The sequence below is a fragment of the Malaya genurostris genome, chromosome 3 (assembly GCF_030247185.1).
Source record: "Malaya genurostris strain Urasoe2022 chromosome 3, Malgen_1.1, whole genome shotgun sequence".
Lineage (NCBI taxonomy): Eukaryota > Metazoa > Arthropoda > Insecta > Diptera > Culicidae > Malaya > Malaya genurostris.
In genome coordinates this window covers 219,635,058-219,655,967 of record NC_080572.1, presented here as the reverse complement: position 1 = coordinate 219,655,967, position 20,910 = coordinate 219,635,058, and the positions used below count along the sequence as shown (strand labels likewise).

The window sequence follows — 20,910 nt, the reverse complement described above, 5'->3', positions numbered from 1 at the left end:
CCCTCTGGGCCTCGGTTCAAAAGTCGGTTTTCACAGTGATTGCATAACCTTTCTATATGAGAAAGGCAAAAATGCCGTTCAAACGAAGCAATGGCTTCACAAGTGTTATGGAGACTCCGTTCCACCAGAAACAACAATAAAACCTTTGTTTGCTGACTTCAAGGTGGTCGTAGAGACACCGATGATGCAGAACGCAGTGGACTTCCAAATGAAGCGGTAACACCAGAAAACATAATAAGAATCTACAAAATCGTTTTGAAAATTCGAAAAGTGAAGTTGCGTGTGTTAGCTGACATCGTAAAGATATCAAAAGAACTTGTTGGCTTTATATTGCTTGAGCATTTGACTATGAGAAAGCTCTGCTCAAAGTCGGTGCCGCGTTTTTCCACTGTTGACCAAAAACGAGAACGTGTTGATGATTCTGAACAGTGTTTGACCATGTTAAAACGTAACAAATCGGAATTTTTACATCGATATGTGACAATGGATGAAACATGGATTCATCACTTCTCTCCGGAATCAAAACTATCGTCATCTGAGTGGAGAGCAACTGGTGAACCTCGACCCAAAAGCACAACAATCGGCTGGAAAAGTTATGGCCTCGGTATTTTGGGATGAGCGTGGTGTAATATTTATCTACTATCTTGAGAACGAAAATAACACTAACAGTGAATATTATATAGCCTGAAATTGCAAAGAAACAACCGCTTATGGCAAAGAACAAAGTTTTGTTTCATCAAAACAACGCACCGTGTCACAAGTCAATCAAAACAATGACAAAACAACAACAAAACAACATTGACTTCGAATTGATCCCACATCCATCGTATTCGCCAGATTTGGCTCCCAGCGACTATTGGCTGTTCGCAGGCCTGAAAAAAATGTTCGCCGGTGAGAAATTTCGCACGAATGAAGAAAAATCGTAGAATCTGAGGCCTATTTTGAGGCCAAAGATAAATCGTTCTCCAAAAGTGGTATTGAAATGTTAGAGCGGCGCGGGAATGATTGTGTTGCTCTTGGTGGAGAGTTGATGAATAAAGGTAATTTTGCACTAAAAAATTCGTGTTCTCTTTGTTAGGCCCGGGACCTTTCAGTCCATGTATTACTTATGCAAAAGATAGGAACACAGAAAAAAAAGATGAAACTTACACGACATGTAAACCGATAGTACTATGAAATAGACATCAGTTGAAACGAAAATCTGATTTAAAACCATGATTGATGTAAAATTGCATTAAAATTCATTTAGTTTTTCATTGAACAAGACTGTATATTTACAAACCGCTTCATTTTGTAATGTAAATTTCCATTCAATTGCCTGCTCTAAATATGTGCATGAAAATAAATAAATTCACAAAATAATTTTTATCTGTGAAAGTAAGCTGCAGAGGATGAGAAATCATGTGTTGCAAGCTGTCTGTAGTGTAGCGAAAACGTTTTGTCTCTTTTATTCGTAGAGAAAAAATATTGACATCGCTTCACTTGTATTCGCCCCCACTCTATAATATTTTTTATTAAACGCAATGTTGTAGCATAAATCAAGTAAACCTAAATTTCCCACTGAACGTAGACACTGACAGCACCTCTAGTGAGTAACGGGTGTACTTTTTTCCATCAACTACTGTGGTTGTGTTAAATGCGCAGGCAACTTTATACATACATTTCAGGAGCACTTACGCACCCATTTTTCATCAGACGGCGCTTATGTACAGTGGTTTGAATCGACAAAAACGCGAACTTAATTCTCTAGCTGCTAAATCGTTGATCCGATATACATATGTAGTTCCTTTGGAGAACTCATTCACAAAAATATTCCTCGTAATTTGATCACAATAAAAAATGTGCAAAGCCAAAGCTATAGTGAAAAGTTTTCTCTTTCGTCTGGTGTTAAAACTAATGTTCTATTTTTTATACCTCGACTGCAATTTCTTGCAAAAGTTGTTGCCTAAAGGTAACTTATCGGTCGATATCACAAAAAATGCGTGATATGAAGATAAAAAATTTTATTAATGTACGTTTTTCCTAAGAAAATGGTCTAAATAGCACTCTATATTTTGTTGTATTATTTACACAATTTAAAAGGGCCACGCTACACACTTCGTAACTTTATATTACTTGAATTAAGCATTCCAAAAAGTATATGTATGTGCCTTTTGGTCTGTGACCCAGCTTCTTATTAGTAGTTAAAATTAGTGTATATAAAAATTTAAATGTTTAATACATTTTTAAGGCAAAAGGCCAAACAGTGCCTTCAACAAAAATGTGTAATTTTGCGTTTTTAGTACTTGTCTCGAACATAGTAAACATTGAAAATAATTGCGAAAAAAGTTATGTACAAAAAATTGATTTTAAGTGGTTTCAAACGAAAATGCTTCATATATCCGAAACTTTTTGCGTTAGATCTATAGCTTCTTCGGCAAAGTTTTTTCTCGTTCGAAGTTCTAAAACTTTATAGAAGACATCGTTTTTCTATCTTTTAAGGGAAAAAAGTTGTTGAAATGAACTTTTGTCGTAGTAGGCTTTGCACATTTTTAATTGTGATCAAATCACGAGGAATATTTTTGTGAATGAGTTCTCCAAAGAAACTATGTATATCGGATCAACGTTTTAGCAGCTAAAGAATTAAGTTCACGTTTTTGTCGATTCAAACCACTGTGCTATGGTGTCACGAGATACTCAACCACATTACTATTACACTGGAGAATCTAGATGTATTTTATTTATTCTTCAACTTTTTCTCGCTTACTCTATTTGGATATTTTGCTCACAAAAAAGTTATAATCAAATTTCCGTATTTTTCGTATTCGACAAAACACTAACGTAAGCGCTCTCGTGGGGTACATTTCTACCAACAAGCCAATTTTAAAAGGTCATAGCTCAGCCGGTTAAGTGATATAAATAATATACCAGTGTAAATGAAAAACTAAACATCCGAACGGAGGTTCGAAGTAGCGCTGATGTAGAATTTTACTCCATCAGAGCGTTTGAGAGCTAATTTGTTCAATCCTACATTTTGATTTAAATAATCAGTGAAAGTTAACAATACCACACGAAACAGTCCGGTGAGGTTGTTCGAACTGTTGACGTAGGACTGCAAAACTATTGTTAAATTCACTGTTTTTTCTATTCAAAATGTTTAGAATTTTTACTTTTACTTACTTCGAAAATTTCGGGTACCCGGAAAGGAACTAGGTAGAGCTGCGTATACCGGGCTATTCATGTTTTTTTAACGCGCAATTTTCTCAGAGATCGCTTAACCGATTTCAACAAGCTTAGGCTCGTTTGAAAGCTAGTAATGGGACATTGATCAAGTTCGAAGATTGACTGCGACTTCTGGTTCGGGAGATATGATGACGTAACCGACAAAACGCGTTGTTTTTTACCGCGTTTCTCGGAGATGGCTGATCCAATTTTAACAAGCCTAGCCCATGTGAAAGCTATTATTAGGCCATTGATCAAGTTCGAAGATCAAATGGCTGTGACATTTTGTTCCGGAGATATGGTGATTTAATAATATACAAAATTTGAGCTAAATCGGATATGGGTAAGGGGTGTTCACATTAGGGGGGAGTACATAAAATTTCTGAAATCGGAATATTTCTTTTGATACCACCGGTCGTAGAATTGCATGAAATGTCGATATTTAGAGACAGCTAAAAAAAAATTTTTTTTTAAATCGCCTATTATGGACTTTGAGATTTGAGAATGTTGAGATTTTTTCTTATTCCCAGAAAGTCGATGCTGACTAAATTTACGGATTTGGAACAAAGATAATCCATACACCGTTCAAAAATTACCGATGCATCCCGATAAATGTACTCTTTGATACGATCTATGGTCTGGTGGAATCATCGGTCCTTAATTCTGTGAAAATGAGGAAGGACGACGCGTTACCGTGAATGAAAATTGATGCAGGACCATGATCAATGAATTTTTGTTGTCAAATCTTCAAGATATATATGTTGACAAAATGTGGTTTCAATAGGATAGTGCCACTTGTCATACTGCCGGCAAAACAATCGACTTATTGAAAGAACATTTCAAAGACAACATTATTTCGAGAAATGGACTGGTGAATTGGACTCCGCGTTCGTGTGATTTGACGCCACTCGATTATTTTTTGTGGGGATACGTGAAGTCATTGGTGTATGTGGATGAACCAGCAATGATTGATGCTTTGGAAATCAATATTGAACGTGTCATTGCTGAAAAACGCCATCAAATGCTCGAAAAAGTGATCGAAAATTGAACGTCCAGAATGACTTTTGTGAAAAAAAAGTCGTGGCGGCCATCTGCCCGAAATCATATTTAAATGTTAAATACTAAGAAATAATTTATCAAATAGAGAACAATTTGGTTATTTCATAATTTGGAATGTGTTTTATTCAAATTTCAAATCAGTAAACTCTCAAAAAATACCCTTTAAACTGGTCTTGTATGCCAGTTATCGTTTGTTGACAATGAGTAATCGTTATCGTATGTTCAAGTCCCGAGGTTTTTTTTTGAGTCGGCTGCGCAGTCTGTTGAAACGCTCGGTAAACGTTTTTGACGTGAATACGTCTTACTTTACTGTTCGTCATCTTAACAATATTTACTCTGTACAAGAATGAGCAGAACTTAATCGTGAATATCTCTTGTTGTATTTAACTCACCAATATAATTTCATCTCCATACCATCGAAAATATGTTCAGCAATTGATGATAAAATTTTCATTAGAAAGCGATAGCCACAAATAAACTAAAAGGGCAGTTTTCTAAAATGTTTGGTATGAACGAGCATGAAGGTGAAATTCAGTGCCAAAATAAGGCGCGCAAAATTTCAAGAAAGGTACGAAATATATTCAGTGATTGAGTGCAGTAGGCTTACGACAGCTGTAGAATTCAAGATGGCGAGTCTCGGTTTGTGCATTTTCTTCTAAACCACTGAATAATTTGGCGGCTTTTAAGAGTACTTTATTGAAATTGATGTCATATTAATTCTCCACTAAAATTTAGAAATGCTAGCTGGCCACAAACAAACTGTTGTGCGATTTTGTTAATTTTAGTTGGTTTGACGTAAAGTCGCCATAACTAGGTTCAGTTTTTGCAATGACTGAGTGGAAACATATATTGGAGAAGCCAAAAGAATGAAAAATTTAACAGAAAAGCTGTGCATGCGCAATACCGCACGGGATGCATAAGAACGCAAATTAGGGCCAGCCAGCGACTGGCACCAGTAGAGAAGGTGACACGCGATTATAAATACACTCTCCTACTCAGTTCTAGAGCAGAAAATAGGTATAGAGCAAGAAGACAAGTGTTTGATGAACAGAGAAGATGTTTGGACGTATGGTACAGGTCGGAAGATGGCCAGGATGTAGACCATGTTCGATGTATGTCCTATCATACCTAATCTTGTTTTAGAGCTGTGTCTATCACAAGGTTCAGGGTGGCGAAATGGTAGCGCGTATACACAGAATGCATAAGAACGCAGGTTCAAGTCCTGTCTCTGAGCGTTTTTTTTCCCAATAAATAATCTTTTCTGTTAAGTTATTCATTCATTTAACTTCTCCAAAATATATTTTCACTCGGTCATTTCAAAAACTGTGGATGTTTCAAATTTAAATGAATATGTAATGAACTTGAACATTGCATTTTTAATGTCATGTCAAAACAAAGTCTTGGAATTACATTCCTTCTGTGGAATTTTGCTTCTCTGTTTTAACAGACTTTGCAGCCGACTTATAAGTGTACACAACCATTGCATGGTGCTACCATCATACTGACATTTAGAATCCTTCCAGGTCAGGGCTCGAACACACGACAACTGTACTAAATTCATCGTTTGCACGACCTCGTTCAAATTCAGCGTACTTGTCAACGATCGTTGATTTGTTTGGTGCAAAGCCAATATAATGCTTCTCAAGCCATATCTTTGTTTGTACAGCAATTTGTCCATAAGAAAACAATGTTTTATAAACACGTTTCAAATTTCCAAAAATAGTGTCACTGAAACCTCAATAACTGACAAAGTAATGAGCCGAATTCCTTGAAATTTTGATAGATTGAACTGTAGATTGATTTTTAATTACTAACGCCATCTGTTTGTCAGACTAAGGACTTGTTTTATTGCCGTTGCGAATCTCCGTCAGTCGACCTTAACGGTTTTTTAATAATCGATAAAGGATAAACGATAAACGATAAACGATAAACGATAAACGATAAACGATAAACGATAAACGATAAACGATAAACGATAAACGATAAACGATAAACGATAAACGATAAACGATAAACGATAAACGATAAACGATAAACGATAAACGATAAACGATAAACGATAAACGATAAACGATAAACGATAAACGATAAACGATAAACGATAAACGATAAACGATAAACGATAAACGATAAACGATAAACGATAAACGATAAACGATAAACGATAAACGATAAACGATAAACGATAAACGATAAACGATAAACGATAAACGATAAACGATAAACGATAAACGATAAACGATAAACGATAAACGATAAACGATAAACGATAAACGATAAACGATAAACGATAAACGATAAACGATAAACGATAAACGATAAACGATAAACGATAAACGATAAACGATAAACGATAAACGATAAACGATAAACGATAAACGATAAACGATAAACGATAAACGATAAACGATAAACGATAAACGATAAACGATAAACGATAAACGATAAACGATAAACGATAAACGATAAACGATAAACGATAAACGATAAACGATAAACGATAAACGATAAACGATAAACGATAAACGATAAACGATAAACGATAAACGATAAACGATAAACGATAAACGATAAACGATAAACGATAAACGATAAACGATAAACGATAAACGATAAACGATAAACGATAAACGATAAACGATAAACGATAAACGATAAACGATAAACGATAAACGATAAACGATAAACGATAAACGATAAACGATAAACGATAAACGATAAACGATAAACGATAAACGATAAACGATAAACGATAAACGATAAACGATAAACGATAAACGATAAACGATAAACGATAAACGATAAACGATAAACGATAAACGATAAACGATAAACGATAAACGATAAACGATAAACGATAAACGATAAACGATAAACGATAAACGATAAACGATAAACGATAAACGATAAACGATAAACGATAAACGATAAACGATAAACGATAAACGATAAACGATAAACGATAAACGATAAACGATAAACGATAAACGATAAACGATAAACGATAAACGATAAACGATAAACGATAAACGATAAACGATAAACGATAAACGATAGACGATAGACGATTATTCAATCATAGTAATACTCATGCAATAATATTGCCACAATTCAAATATATTCCAGCAAGTCAATTAAAACTGTACGTCGTTACTGTAGCCATAAATTACTTCGACATAATTTGAAACAGAATAAATAGAAATAAAAAAAAACATTTAATTGAAATCACTGCCCATACTTTTAAGATCAATTAAAAGATACGACACGCATTTGGAAATGTCGCCCACCTCACCAAACAATCAATCGGTTCATGGGTGGTTGTTTTCTGGAACAATGTTTCAACGCCCATCGTGCTAGCAATTCTCTCGCCACTCAAGCGACGAACCTGCGATCATCAAAACAATCAACGATCAAAGGGCCCCGGGTCTTTTTTCGGGCAGTTCTATTTCCTTTCAGTGCTCAATGTTGAAAGCTCATCTATTATGCTATTCGCCTCTGTGCGCCGATGTGAATCAGCGCACCAGAAAAAAAACAACGGGGTGACAGATTATCAATGCTTTACCTCTCACGGTCGCCGGACAGCTCAATCAATCAATGGGTAGTGCAGACTAAGATACGCGTTCACTTTCGGTTCGGAGAGTATTTTGAAGAGGTTTATTTTTTCCCCAGGTGGAAAACTGAAACCAACAACAACAAAAAAAAACAACATGCTTTCTTCGAGCGGCACCGATCAGCTGCTATTCGTTCTCTCGTGCTCTTTCGTCATCCTTCTCTCCGGTTTCACGCGTCGAAGAGAAACACTCACTCGCACCTTTAGCGCGTTTTCCAACCCCGCCGATTCACCTATATAAAGGCGTGGAAATGTTATGTTTAGTATACCATTCAGTGCCTGTCGTTGATCCGGTGCAGTGTGCCTAGTTGATTTTTTTCCTGTTCTAAGGGATTTTACAGTGTTTTATGCAAAAATGTCTCTGAAGGTAAACCAAGCGGATGCGTTGTGGAACGTGATTCGTGACTGGTGATGATTGGAAAATATTCTGCGAAGGACTGGTTGTAGTGCGCAATAAGATATTCCTACGGGTGAAGTGAACAGATTCCAGATTCAAACATCCTAAATAGGATGTTGGAAGCAAAGTTCAGTGTGTTGATAAAAAAAACAGACCCTTATACTGGTTTAAATGACAGTGCACAAATCCCAACAAGGAATTATGAGTGTTCGAATATGTCTCACAAAGTGTTTATGAAAGTATTTTAGTATACCGCAAATATGATGAATGAGTTCTATTGATTTTTAGGTGACTTGTGGAAGTAAATGCTTTTGGTGAATCTTACATTTAAAAATGTTGGATGAAGTAGAAGTGTTACAGACAATTCAACCCAAGTATATTCGAGGATATTATTTATTGTTGGCATTCGGAAATGTTCTCTTCATATCTACCGTTTCTGCAAAGTTAGTAAAGATACAAGAAATGTATTTGGACACTTTCATTGAAACACTAATTATGCTAAATTTATACTTACTACGAATGTCAGTTATTTCTGCAGACCAACCAAATAAATTCGATCAATTAATTTAGTCCTCGTTACATAAATAATAATCTGATAAATTATTTTGAAATGAGATCTAATATTCTCGATCTTAGAAACCATTTTACCGCTTGGGCAATCTTTCGGTTTTGTCACAACAAAAACCAGACCATATTATAAAGTATTAAACAATTGAGTTCAAAAATCCGAGAACTGATAAGACATGATGAGTAAACTTGGAATTTTTCAATGTAGTCTGTCCTCAATCGATTCACAATCATCATACATAAGGATAGTAAGTTATTTTGAAAATTCGAAGTTGAATGTTTAAGTGTTATTTACAATCTTAGGAAAACAACGATTCTAGAAAACAACGTAAAAGCATCGATTCAAAAAGAAAAATTAATTCCATTTGATTCTACTATATTCTAATAGTCTTCACTATTTTGCCACTAATGTCACGAGATAGTAACAGACACAGGTACTAGTATTTTGGTGTGCTATTTGCAATCTTCTTCACCACCAGTTCTAATTCTAAATTCGAATAGGCTTAGAATAAATACACTGAAGAAGATTGAAAATAGCACACCGAAATAGTATCTGTGTCTGTTACTATCTCGTGACATTAGCGGCGAAACAGTAAAGACTAAAAATATAGTGGAATTAAAAGGAATTGATTTTTCTTTTTGAATCGGTTTAGTTCATTCCACTAACCGCTCAAAACAGTATTTTTTTTACGTAAGAGCAGTTTTTTTTCGCTTCCGCTCAAAAAATCTCATTTACTGTACATACATTTACATCATTTACTGTTTATAACAATGTACAAAATGAATTGATTTTTTTTTAATTAAACTGAATGGCAGCCATTATTATTACCATTTGTTTAGTATTATTATTTGAAAACTATTTAGATAAAGTTAGTGAGAAGAAGTCTCATCTTTCTGTAATTAATTCACTAAATTTCGCGACTTTCAATTCTATTCGATTTAAGTGTAAATAACACAAAAAATCTAACTACGTTCATACGCAAAAACAACTAGGACCATTTGAGTATATTCTGAGACTACGGAAAACTGTAAGAGATATTACAAGATTCAAGACACTGTGCCACAGTAAGAACTACAACGGCTAATGTGTATTTTTTGTTTGCTGTTAATATTTTTAGAGCTCCATATTGTCTATTTATAACTGTTCCAGGTATGTTTTCAGTAGTCCAAAAACTTTAGTGAAAACAGGTCTTAAGATATTCACGAGAAATTAGCAGCTTCTGAATAACTTATTATTACTGTTCATAGTCAAGTAGCTACAAACTGCTTACATGTCTATTTGATCTGATCCAGGAACGTTCGCAGTCATCCAGAAACTTTAGTGAAAACAGATTTTAAAATCCACACAATCAATCCGCAGCTTATGTATAATTTTTCAATGCTGCTCATAGTCATGGAGCTACATATTGCTTACTTGTCTATTCTGAGCTGATTAAGTAATATTTTCAGTTATTCAACGACGTTAGTGAATCGCGAATATAGAGCGTAAAGCAGGGGTGGAAATAAGCAATTTTTTTGATTCACTGTAAATAAAAATAGTCAGTATTATCTTTTCATATCACACATTTATTGTAGATATTATAATGAATTTTGAAACGAATAATTTTTGATAAGATTGGTTTTGCTTAGAATTTAGAAAGGTCTTTAATTTCATTTCCCACAATTTAAAACATAATCGCAATTTTAGTTTTGCTACCCTTTTTAATTCACGGTGTTCGGTTTCTTGATTCACAATTGGATATCTTGATTCACATTTTCATGCGCAAAATGGGCTTATTTCCACATCTGGCGTATAGATTGAATTCGTTAATGCACTTTGTTATTCTGGTAGATCTCATGATCTGAACTGCAGGTAGTTTTTGGATGGCGTAGAGCATTCTCAATAGGCCTATTTTATGCATGTTGTATCACGAGTATGGGCCGAGGACAAGAAGTTCATTAATGCAGCATCTACAAAGCAAAATCTTGCCATTACATTCCTTTTGTGGAATTTGGCCTTTCTGTTTCAACAGACTTCGCTGCCGATTTTTAGCGTACAGAATATAGCATGGCTAGTACTATGATCCTACTGACACTAAGAATCCATCCAGGTACGACGACAACTGGCTTGTTAGGCCATCGTCCTATGCATTGAACCGCCAACCCAGTTTGAAGAGCATCCACAATAAACCTCTTAATTGTAAGTGATATCACGAGTATGGACAGAGATCAATCAGTTCGTTATTGAACTTTGTTATTCTGGTAGATCTCATGGTCTGAGCTGTAGGTAGTTTTTGAATGTCCTTGAATATTCACAATAAGCAAATAATTTGCACGTAGTATAACGAACATTAACCTTGTATAAGGTTCCTGATAGTTCACTTGATTGCGCTGGTAGATTTTAAGACCTATACTCCAAGTAGTAGTTTGAATGAACAAGCACTACCTCATAACTCAACACATTTATCTACTAAATTGAATATGATATCACGTATATGGACCACAAAAAAAAACTCACTAATGTCATCGGTTTCGTTGGTAGACCTCAAGGCCTATATTCCAAGGAGGTTTTGGATGGACAAGAACTTCCACAGACATTACCACAGTATGTCAATTAGCTGAATATAGTACTATGAGAACGTTTCGTACTCAAAAGTTATGCAAATGTCACCAGTCACGCGTTCATATACTAATTTTTATCAAAAGAATTCTTGGATGCCCCCGATCTTGAGTAGATTCTTTGAAACAATTCCATTATATACATTCCATAAAATTCAATTCACTGAAGAATGTTTTTATTTTATAACATATTTTAAGGCACATTGCGTTAAGCTATAAGATGCCGAGGGCATATGTTTAAACTACTTAAATTAGAATTTTTTTTTTATTTTCACACCATATGATTTTGATCAACTCTTCAACGGGTGGTCGGCAGTGGCTGGCTGGAGCTTGTACGCTGGAGTAAACTGGCACGACGTTGGTACGCATCACTGTTGGTCGCATCTTTTCGTTCGTGTGGGTCCGCGGGAAACACCCCCGACTACGAGGAGCCGGCTGATGGCCCACATGATCATCGACTTGAGCGCCTCTCCGTGGTGGTGAATTTTGTGGAAGAGAAAGAAAGAAACAGTGAGAAGTTTATGTTGAAAAAGGTGGTAAGGGAGCGAAACTACTTAGGTCAGCGATAAGATCTAATTAGTTGACATCGAGATGTTGAAGAGACGGGGAAGGGAGATCTTGTTAGTTTTTCGATGAAGATGGTGGACAGACGACAGTTGGGTAGGTTCGAGCGGATGTTAGGGTCGAGGTTGAAGGAGGATGTTATTCTTAGACATGGTTGAAACATCATCGGGGAAAAGGAGCAGACTTTCTACTACTAGTTTATTTTGCTACAAAGCAAAAACTCGTTTTGCTATTATTTAGTTAGCTTAAATTTCCACCTGGAATGGAATGGAATATTGTTGTGGAACCCTTCAGCAGATCAGACTTGTAAGTTAATGTTCTTTAAGAACTGATATAAGAGCAGCAAATAGGGAAGGTCTCGATGGGCCAACACGTCTCGTAGTGGGACCATGAGTGATATACCTCGGGCCCGAAGGGAGTCAATTAGCTGGGATCTGGCGCCACAATACTCGGTACATACCCAGACAACATGTTCAATGTCGTGATAACCCTTATCGCATGTGCAGAGACCACTCTCCACAAGCCCGATACGTTGGACGTGCGCATCCAAGGTGTTATGATTAGACATGAGCCGGGACATCACACGAATGAAATCCCGACCCACATTCATCCCTCTGAACCAAGGTTTCGTCGATACCTTTGGGATAATGGAGTGTAACCATCGTCCCAGTTACCCATTACTCCAAGAAGTTTGCCAACTTTCGAGCGTCCATTGACGAGATACACTGAAAAATTCGTTGAAGCAAATTGGTCTTTCGTAATTTTTACCTTCTAATGCACCCACCTTAGCCAACGCGTCTGTCTCTTCATTGCCTGGAATGGAACAATGTGATGGGACCCACACTAAGGATATTAAATAAGACCGACCAGATAAAGTTCTCAAGTGCTCCCGTATTTTCCCCAGAAAATACGGGGGATGCTTACCTGGCTTCATTGTCCGAAGAGCCTCTATTGAACTTAGGCTGTCCGTGACAATGAAGTAATGGTCTTTGGGCAAGGTTTCAATGATCCCAAGGGTATACTGAATAGCAGCTAATTCTGCGACGTAAACTGAAGCCGGATCATTGAGTTTGTACGAAACGGTGATGTTATTATTGAAGATACCGAAGCCTGTGGACCCGTTGAGATTTAATCCATCAGTGTGAAACATCTTTTCACAGTTGACTGTTCTAAATTTATAATGAAAAATATTAGGGGCCACTTGAGGGCGTATGTGGTCCGGAATTCCACGAACCTCTTCTCTCATTTTATTTTATTTAAAAGATATTTTTTAATCAGGCCTATTTGCGTACAAGCTTTACGTGGCCGATTGAGCCGAATTTTTAAATAAATTTTTTTTTGAGTTGGATCTCGTTGTCACCCTTTTTCTAGGAGGAGAGGAGCTTCCATTCCCCTCCTGAAAGGATTGAGGGGCACTTCGTTCGTGGCTCGTCTCGTCATCCATTGTCGCATCGATGGTATTGTTGTCGATTTCCGTCTTCTTTTCGTTACTAGTTGCTGTAGATGCACCTTGTTGTATATTGGTTGCAATTGCTGGTTGGTTGGATGGTGAGTTGTAAACTGCATCTGGTGTACTTTGTTCTATAGAGGATACGTTGGATGGTTTCGTTGAAGGAGATGCTTCACTGTTGTTGGTGACTGTCACAGGTGTACTGGGGTTGCTTGGGGTTGGTGTGAAGGAAGCACCGTTGTCCTTTGGTATAGTTGTCTCCTTGTCCGGTTTATCACATGGCTTACCGTAGTGAACAGCTTTTTGGCAATATTGACATGTGGCCATCTGATTGTCATAGGTAACAAGTGATTTGCACGGGATTCTTTTATCCTGACCGAATGTCACATAAGAAGGTATAGGCCTCCTCAAGCGCATGCGTAACAACCGTACGCCATTTAGAATACAGGGGAAAAAATGCTTCCACTTTTCTTTTTCGATAGAGAGAATCTCTCCGTATTGGGACATGGTTTTGCGAATATAAGGATCGATGACGCTTGAGGGAAGATCATGCACACGCACTTCTATCGCACTATCTTCCATATATACTGGAATGTTGTACTTAATGTTCTCGTGTTCCACATAGTACACATTGCTATTGTCTTTTGCGAATTGAATTGCATCCAACTCTTTATAGAACTGGATATAAACAACATTATTGGTCTTATTGCATTGAAGTAAATGCACACGTGTAATGTCAAGATGCATTTGCTCCTTAAGCAAACCTTCAAGTTCTCGTATCGAAGGTCGAATTTTGCACTGTCTGAAGTCAACAATAATTGTATTCTTTCGTACCGGCGGTAGCTTTTGTTCATTTGGTTCACTCATTTTCGAGGTCTATTTTTCACTACACAATACTGTACTTGGTTTCTTCCTTTCCCAACGTAAGCGGTTTTGGTTTATCGACTGACTTGGATGAGATGTGCTACCTAGCCATTGTAGACTAGCTGGCGCACCTTCTTGCGAACGTTCCTCATTGAATTCCGTACAGACTTCTTGGTCACAAGTTTTGAAACTGTTTTCCTATCTTTTTTTAACTATTGAATGGTTTCGGCTGCCGAGACATGTTTCCTAAGATGTGCCTTCCTTAATGCTCAAAATTCCTCAATTGGTCGAAGTTGTGGGAAATTTGGTCGATTCATGTCTTTTGGGACGAAAGTGACATTTTTGGTAGTATACCATTCTACCGTTGATTTCGAGTAGTGGCAAGAAGCAAGATCTGGCCAGAAGACAACAGGCTCCTTGTGGCTGCGAAGCATGGGTAGAAGTCGTTTTTGTAAACATTCCTTGATGTATATTTCGCGATTCATTGAAGCAGTGGTGATGAAGAGTTTCGAAATCTTACCGCAGCTACAAATTGCTTGCCAGACCATAGCTTTCTTACCAAATTTTTCGACTTCAATCGATGTCTCGGACTGCTTTAACACTTGCCCTTCTCGCACCGTATAATATTAGGGTCCCGGCAAGGATTTGTAATCGAGTTTCACGTAGGTTTCGTCGTCCATGATTATGCAGTTCAAATTTCTATCAAGAATCGTATTGTACAGCTTTCGATCCCTCGGCCTGATCGATGCTTCTTGTTTCGGACTACGTTTTGGTTATTTCTGCTTCTTGAAGGTTCGAAGATTCAAACGTTCTTTAGTACGAAGAACATTTAACTTCAAAGTGCCCACTTTTTTGGCCACATCCCAAACTGAAACCTCCTTCTTTTGCTCGAACGCCTTTAGTATACGTTTATCCAACTAAGGGTTAGCAGGACGTTTTTTTCGGCCCGTTTTTGCTGTCTTTCTCAGTGACAGTCCGCGTTCTGTGAACCATTGGTACACAATTTTTCGACGTTGTTCTGCTGAAAGTCCACGCATTTCGAAACAAACTAATGAAAACGAATAAACAACTCACAAGTGGTTAGAGAAGAGTGTAAAAAACAGGACACAGCCATGAAAATTGACAGAGTCGGTACCATTGCGAAATGGCAGCGGTTTTTGGTTGCGTCCATACTTTCTGGGACAGTCTTTACTGTTGTCACTAATTTTCACACCCCCCTCATCGGGAGATCAACGATTTTAGACATATGTGGTTTTTTCCACAATGCTCAAAGCGGTCCAAATCATCCAGTGATTGATCTTACACGGAAAACCCGCAGAACGCAATATTATAATATTACAATTGTTTTTTTTTCACGACCTGATTGTTTCAACTAAAACGTTGTTGACAATTCAGGTGAACGAAATTACTGCATTCAAATGCTGTCACTTGGCGGAGAACGAAGACAGTAAAAGGCAGTACAAAAATCCTCTTCATTTCACCTGAAATATTTCATATTGAAAATTTTCAATGGCAAATGAACGTCATTTGTGTGTATCTGTAGCGTTAGGTTTATCAGCAACATTCTTGAAACCGGATTCAAAAAAGCCATTCTGCAAGTGGATGAAAAATTTCTCAATGCCCTGTGAACATTTTGCTGGCGAATTTCCTCTTGGGAATTTTATTCTTTTGTTGCATTTCTATATTATCTGCGAGTTTAGTGATAAAGCTATAAGTAGCTACTTAGGCCAAATTTCTTTGATCAAGCGGTGAACGATGAGCTGCCACCCCGAAAAGACAAGCAGAGAAAAATATTTGTTGCAAATAACTGAATAATTGGTTAAAACAACTGAGACATTTTCTGCTTTCATGCATACGATAAATAAAAAATGTCAGTTTAGTTAAAACAACAATCGATTAATTGGAAGAAATTTTAAACAATCAAACACAGAAAAACAACTACTATTTTAGTTGTTTTGCGATCGCTGGTTTTTCCGTGTACATGAATCGAGAATCATTTTAGCTCAAAATCACTACCGATTTTGTGTGACGAATTTGATTGATGTGATTTAAAGATCTGAAAAAGATCAAATCAGTACTGATTTTCTTCGGTAGTGACTCTGATTTGACGATTTTTATCTTGATTTTTCCAGCTCTGTCAATAAACACATACCTTATGATAAAAAAAGAACCGGAATTTTCCTTTTAAAATTCCCGCGCGAGTCCAATCGGTAAACTTTTATTCTCTCAACGTTGGCAACACTTTTTTAAACATTCTGTCAAATTTTGACGCATATCGTACGATTGGTTTTTGTTTGGCGTCTATACAAAGAAGTTGAAAAATTTTCGTGTGGCGATTTTCATAATAGATGAAAATTTAGAACAACGGCTCGCCTTGCGGTTTCGACGTCATATTCATAGATCCACACCTCCTCACCAGTTATGATGCATTCGATGAATGTCGGGTCACTATCTGCGTTGGAAATCATCTCTTTGGCCACATCAACACGACGCTGTTTTTGAATGAAATTCAGCTTTTTTGGCACCAGCCGAGAAGCGACGGGTTTCAAACTCAAAACATCAGTTAAAATGTGTTCGGCTGATCCATAAGAGATGCCCAACAACACAGCAATCTCTCTAATCGGTACAGAACGATTTTGCAACACGATTTGCTTCGCCGATTCAATGTTTTCTTCAGTAACAGATGTTGTTAGGCGGTCAGGGATCTCATCATGATCCAAGCTTGTACGACCACCTTTGAAGCGTTTATACCACTCGTATGCCTGTGTTTTTCCTAGACACGATTCACCAAAGGCCTTTTCTAACATTTTCAATGTTTCGGAACACTTAAATCCATTTGCAACACAAAATTTGATGTACGCACATTGTTCTAAATTTTCATCCATTATAAAAATCGCCACACGAAAATTTTTCAACTTCTTTGAATAGACGCCAAACAAAAACTAATCGTACGATATGCGTCAAAATTTGACAGAATGTGTATAAAAGTATTGCCAACGTTAAGAGAATAAAAGTTTACCGATTGGACAAGCGCGGGAATTTTAAAATGAAAATTCCGGTTCTTTTTTGATCATAAGGTACTAATGCAGCAAGTGATCGCTAGTTGGCATTTAAATCGCATTTGAGACTGAATTAAGGTCGACGTTGACAAAATATATAAAACATTCTCAGGGATTACTATTGAGTTCCAGAGTCCCAGTTGATTTTTCTCATCATTTTTCCTCTCATAACATAAAACATACAGATTTCAGTGTAGTTTAATCTGAACCGTTAGCAGATGTTAAAGCTGAACTCTATTCGAGCGAAACAGTTTGAAAATTCCATCAAAGGGCAAAATCGATCATCAACTTTGATGAAAACCAAAAGGTATTTTCAAAAGTCTTGCTGTAAGATAGCCAGAAGAGCACTTGTTAGATATAGCAATCTTATTAAAACAAATTAATAATTATGTAACGTAACAATCTGTACCGCTGCCGGAATTATTATTAAATATCGTAAAAGTTTCATAACAATACAAATGACATTTATCTGTTCACACGATGTTAACAAAGTTACAAATTCAACCAACCATTATGACACTCGAACCATTCCAAAAGAGAACGTACCACCGAACATGCAATAAAATCGTCAAGCCGGTTATCATGGAATCAACTCCAGCGCGACGATTTTCGGATCACTCTTCTGATTGCAATCGGAAACGGTTTCCGCAGATTCAAGACCTCACCGATAGCAATTCTTTGCACGCTCTTTACAATCATCACACGGTCGCATAACGCATAACGTTCATCGAAGTTAAAATTATGATTTTCTAACCATGTTTTGTTTCTATTGTGCGTCTTTTTCCCTACAGTTTGTAGTATTTGCTTCCCTGCTGGCCTTCGCCGCTGCATACCCCGGTGGCTACGGTGACTACTATGGAGAACAGGAAGCGGAACATCAGTACGGACAGATTGCACGGATTTCGCTCGGAGATGGACACCACGAATATGGCCATCACGAGGATGAGCACGTCGATTATTATGTAAGTGGTTTGGATCGATCAATTGATCTGGTAAATTGGTTACCAAAAAAAAAAACTTTGTCCTAAATTTCACCGCAGGCTCCACCGAAGTACGCCTTCAAGTACGGAGTAAACGACTTCCACACCGGAGATGTCAAGAGCCAACACGAAACCCGCGATGGGGATGTCGTCAAGGGTCAGTACTCCCTGGTGGAACCGGACGGTTCGGTGCGTACCGTTGATTACACCGCCGACAAGCACAGCGGATTCAATGCCGTCGTGCACAAAACGGCTCCGATTTCCCACCATCACGGGGATCACTACTAAGAAGTGGTGCTAGTTGAGCTCCGAGTTCCCACTGGATCAGCTCTAGCCAGTATTCTTTGATGTAGACTGCGTATACTGCCTTTTCTTACCAAAAAAAAAAAAAACAAAAACAGAAACAAACGAACTATAAGTTAGCGAAGTGCCTTCTACGTCTCTCGAGGGGGCACATTCGGACTTTGGAACGCGTTAATCTCTTTCGCCAGCTTCTCTGTCTCCTACCCTTTGCCCGATCGCCTTTGCAAGTGTTTGATCTCTTCCGTTCGTTGTTCTGAACTGTGATACATTCTTGTTAATTGTTATTTTGTTGAAATGTTTGTGTGTTTTCGGATCAACAACGTTCCCATGTAAAATCGCCGATTTGGATCGCGACTCAAAGTGGAAACGTTCAAAATTGGATAAAATAGCTGCGCTTAACGAACGGAAAATTCAAACACATCGCTACGATCGCTGATAAACCTAACAAGCGTTACAATCCCCAGCCCCCAGCTTGAGATGCCAGCAGGAAAATTTGCAAACCCCGCAAACCAAAGCGTGAACAACTTACTTTATGGAAATTGGTAGCTATCCGCTTGTCCGACGTGCGTCGAAAATCGTTAAAAAAAACTAGGAAAACAAGTTGTTCAACTCGACGCCGGGTGGTTTTCTTGTCCACCGACAACTTCCCACTATGGTCATCATTCACGGTGCTCTAATCGGGTGTCCCGGACAGGTGGAAATTTTCTTCGGTTATGAAACACCCGCCATGAAGAACTGCAATAATAAAAAACAACAGGAAATTTCGAATGCTTCAAGCAGACTCCCGTTTTACGACGAATGTCGTGAATTGCCATTCGGAGATCGGGTGTCAATCGATGACGCAATCCAACTTCCTTGCCCGGACGAGAGGAAGGGAGAGGGGGGTCATTTCTTTCGACTGGCAGAAAAAAAAAACGCTCAGCAATGTAAACTAACAACTTTTTTTCCGTTTTCCGCATCGATTTTCCACTAACAGTTGCACCAATTCAATGGATGAACGTTTTTTTCTTGTTGCTTTTCTTTTCCTTTCATTTGATTTTCACCTTTTCCGTTCATCCCGCTCGCCTTCAACGGTAGCAAAAAACAATTTAAAAAAAGCGAACGCTTGTTACTATGTATTTATGTATGTTGATATTACTGTAGCTATTATTACTGACAACGATTCATTAGATGTCGCGGCACATATTTTTTCACATGCTCTCCAACTCTCATAACGACAATTACAGGTAGCGTAATGTTGTACTAATGGTAGCGTAATGTGAAACTATTATAATAGACGCAAGTTTAAGGCAGTTGTAGACAAACAAGACTTGAAGAGAAATGTACGAAATGTCAGCTGCGAAAAAAATGATAATCGAAATAAAAATGTGAAATGAAAAAATCGAAAAGCCATGCTTAGCTTTATTCTATCATATCACACGCACCATGGAATAGTTTCTAAGGAAAAAAAATTATTTTAATATTGTACTAGGGCAAAATTTGAAAAATCCTTCATTTATTGTTCCAAATCTATTTCGTCTTCCTCAAACTAAGTCCCCCCTCCGGTCCCAATACACTTGTGCCAACGTTTTTTTCAATCCTCGAAACAGTTGTTAAAGTAAATCCCCGGAGCCTTTGATGTCTTCAATTGCTTCAAAAACGGTTAAAAATCTGATAATGGAAGATTTTCGCTTTGGGCATTAGTGTGAAAAGCTTATATGTTATTTTACATGAACATTCAGTCGTGAAAAAAATGTGTTCACATAAGATCCCTGATAATTTGACAATCGCTCAAGGAAGACACGTGTCGATTGGTGCATAGGAATGCTGAAAACATTCAATCGTTAGGCTATAAATTTGGTGTAAAACATCTACACAGGTGTCGAAACATGGATTTACTCATAAGAGCCCGAAACCAAACTGCTGTCGACTGTATGGGTGTTTCAAGAAGCACCAAATCTAACCAAAGTTGTTTGCGCTCGAAGCACTTAAAAGAAAATGGTGGTTTGTTTTTTCGGTATAAACGGTCATATCGCTACCGTTACTTCAGGCGATCGTAAGACCGTCAATTCTCGTTAGTATTCTACCATTTGTTTAACAGAAGTTTTGCGTGAAGTAAGGAAAACAAACGTAAGACCTAAAATTATTCTTCATCACGATAATGCAAGCTCTCACATATCGGCTCAAACAACCGAATATTTGAGCACCCAAAACGTCGAATTATAGGCCACCCGGCGCACAGTGATTCCAAGGTGGCAGAAATCAAAAAAAAAAATTTA

At 37.5% G+C, this 20,910-nt stretch overlaps 1 protein-coding gene across 1 annotated transcript; it reads left to right on the top strand.

The window, feature by feature from the left end:
• Positions 1 to 8,116: 8,116 nt before the first annotated feature.
• Positions 8,117 to 20,017, top strand: LOC131438248 (cuticle protein 19-like). The gene is made up of 3 exons (XM_058608121.1): positions 8,117 to 8,237; positions 18,161 to 18,331; positions 18,410 to 20,017. The coding sequence occupies exons 1-3, from the start codon at positions 8,226 to 8,228 to the stop codon at positions 18,635 to 18,637; spliced, it is 411 nt and encodes a 136-aa protein (XP_058464104.1). The 5' UTR covers positions 8,117 to 8,225; the 3' UTR covers positions 18,638 to 20,017.
• Positions 20,018 to 20,910: the final 893 nt, after the last annotated feature.

Excerpts from the sequence above, each read along its gene's own strand:
- LOC131438248 (XM_058608121.1), top strand. Across the intron at positions 18,332-18,409 it reads ATGAGCACGTCGATTATTAT|GCTCCACCGAAGTACGCCTT; the intron begins GTAAGTGGTTTG and ends ATTTCACCGCAG.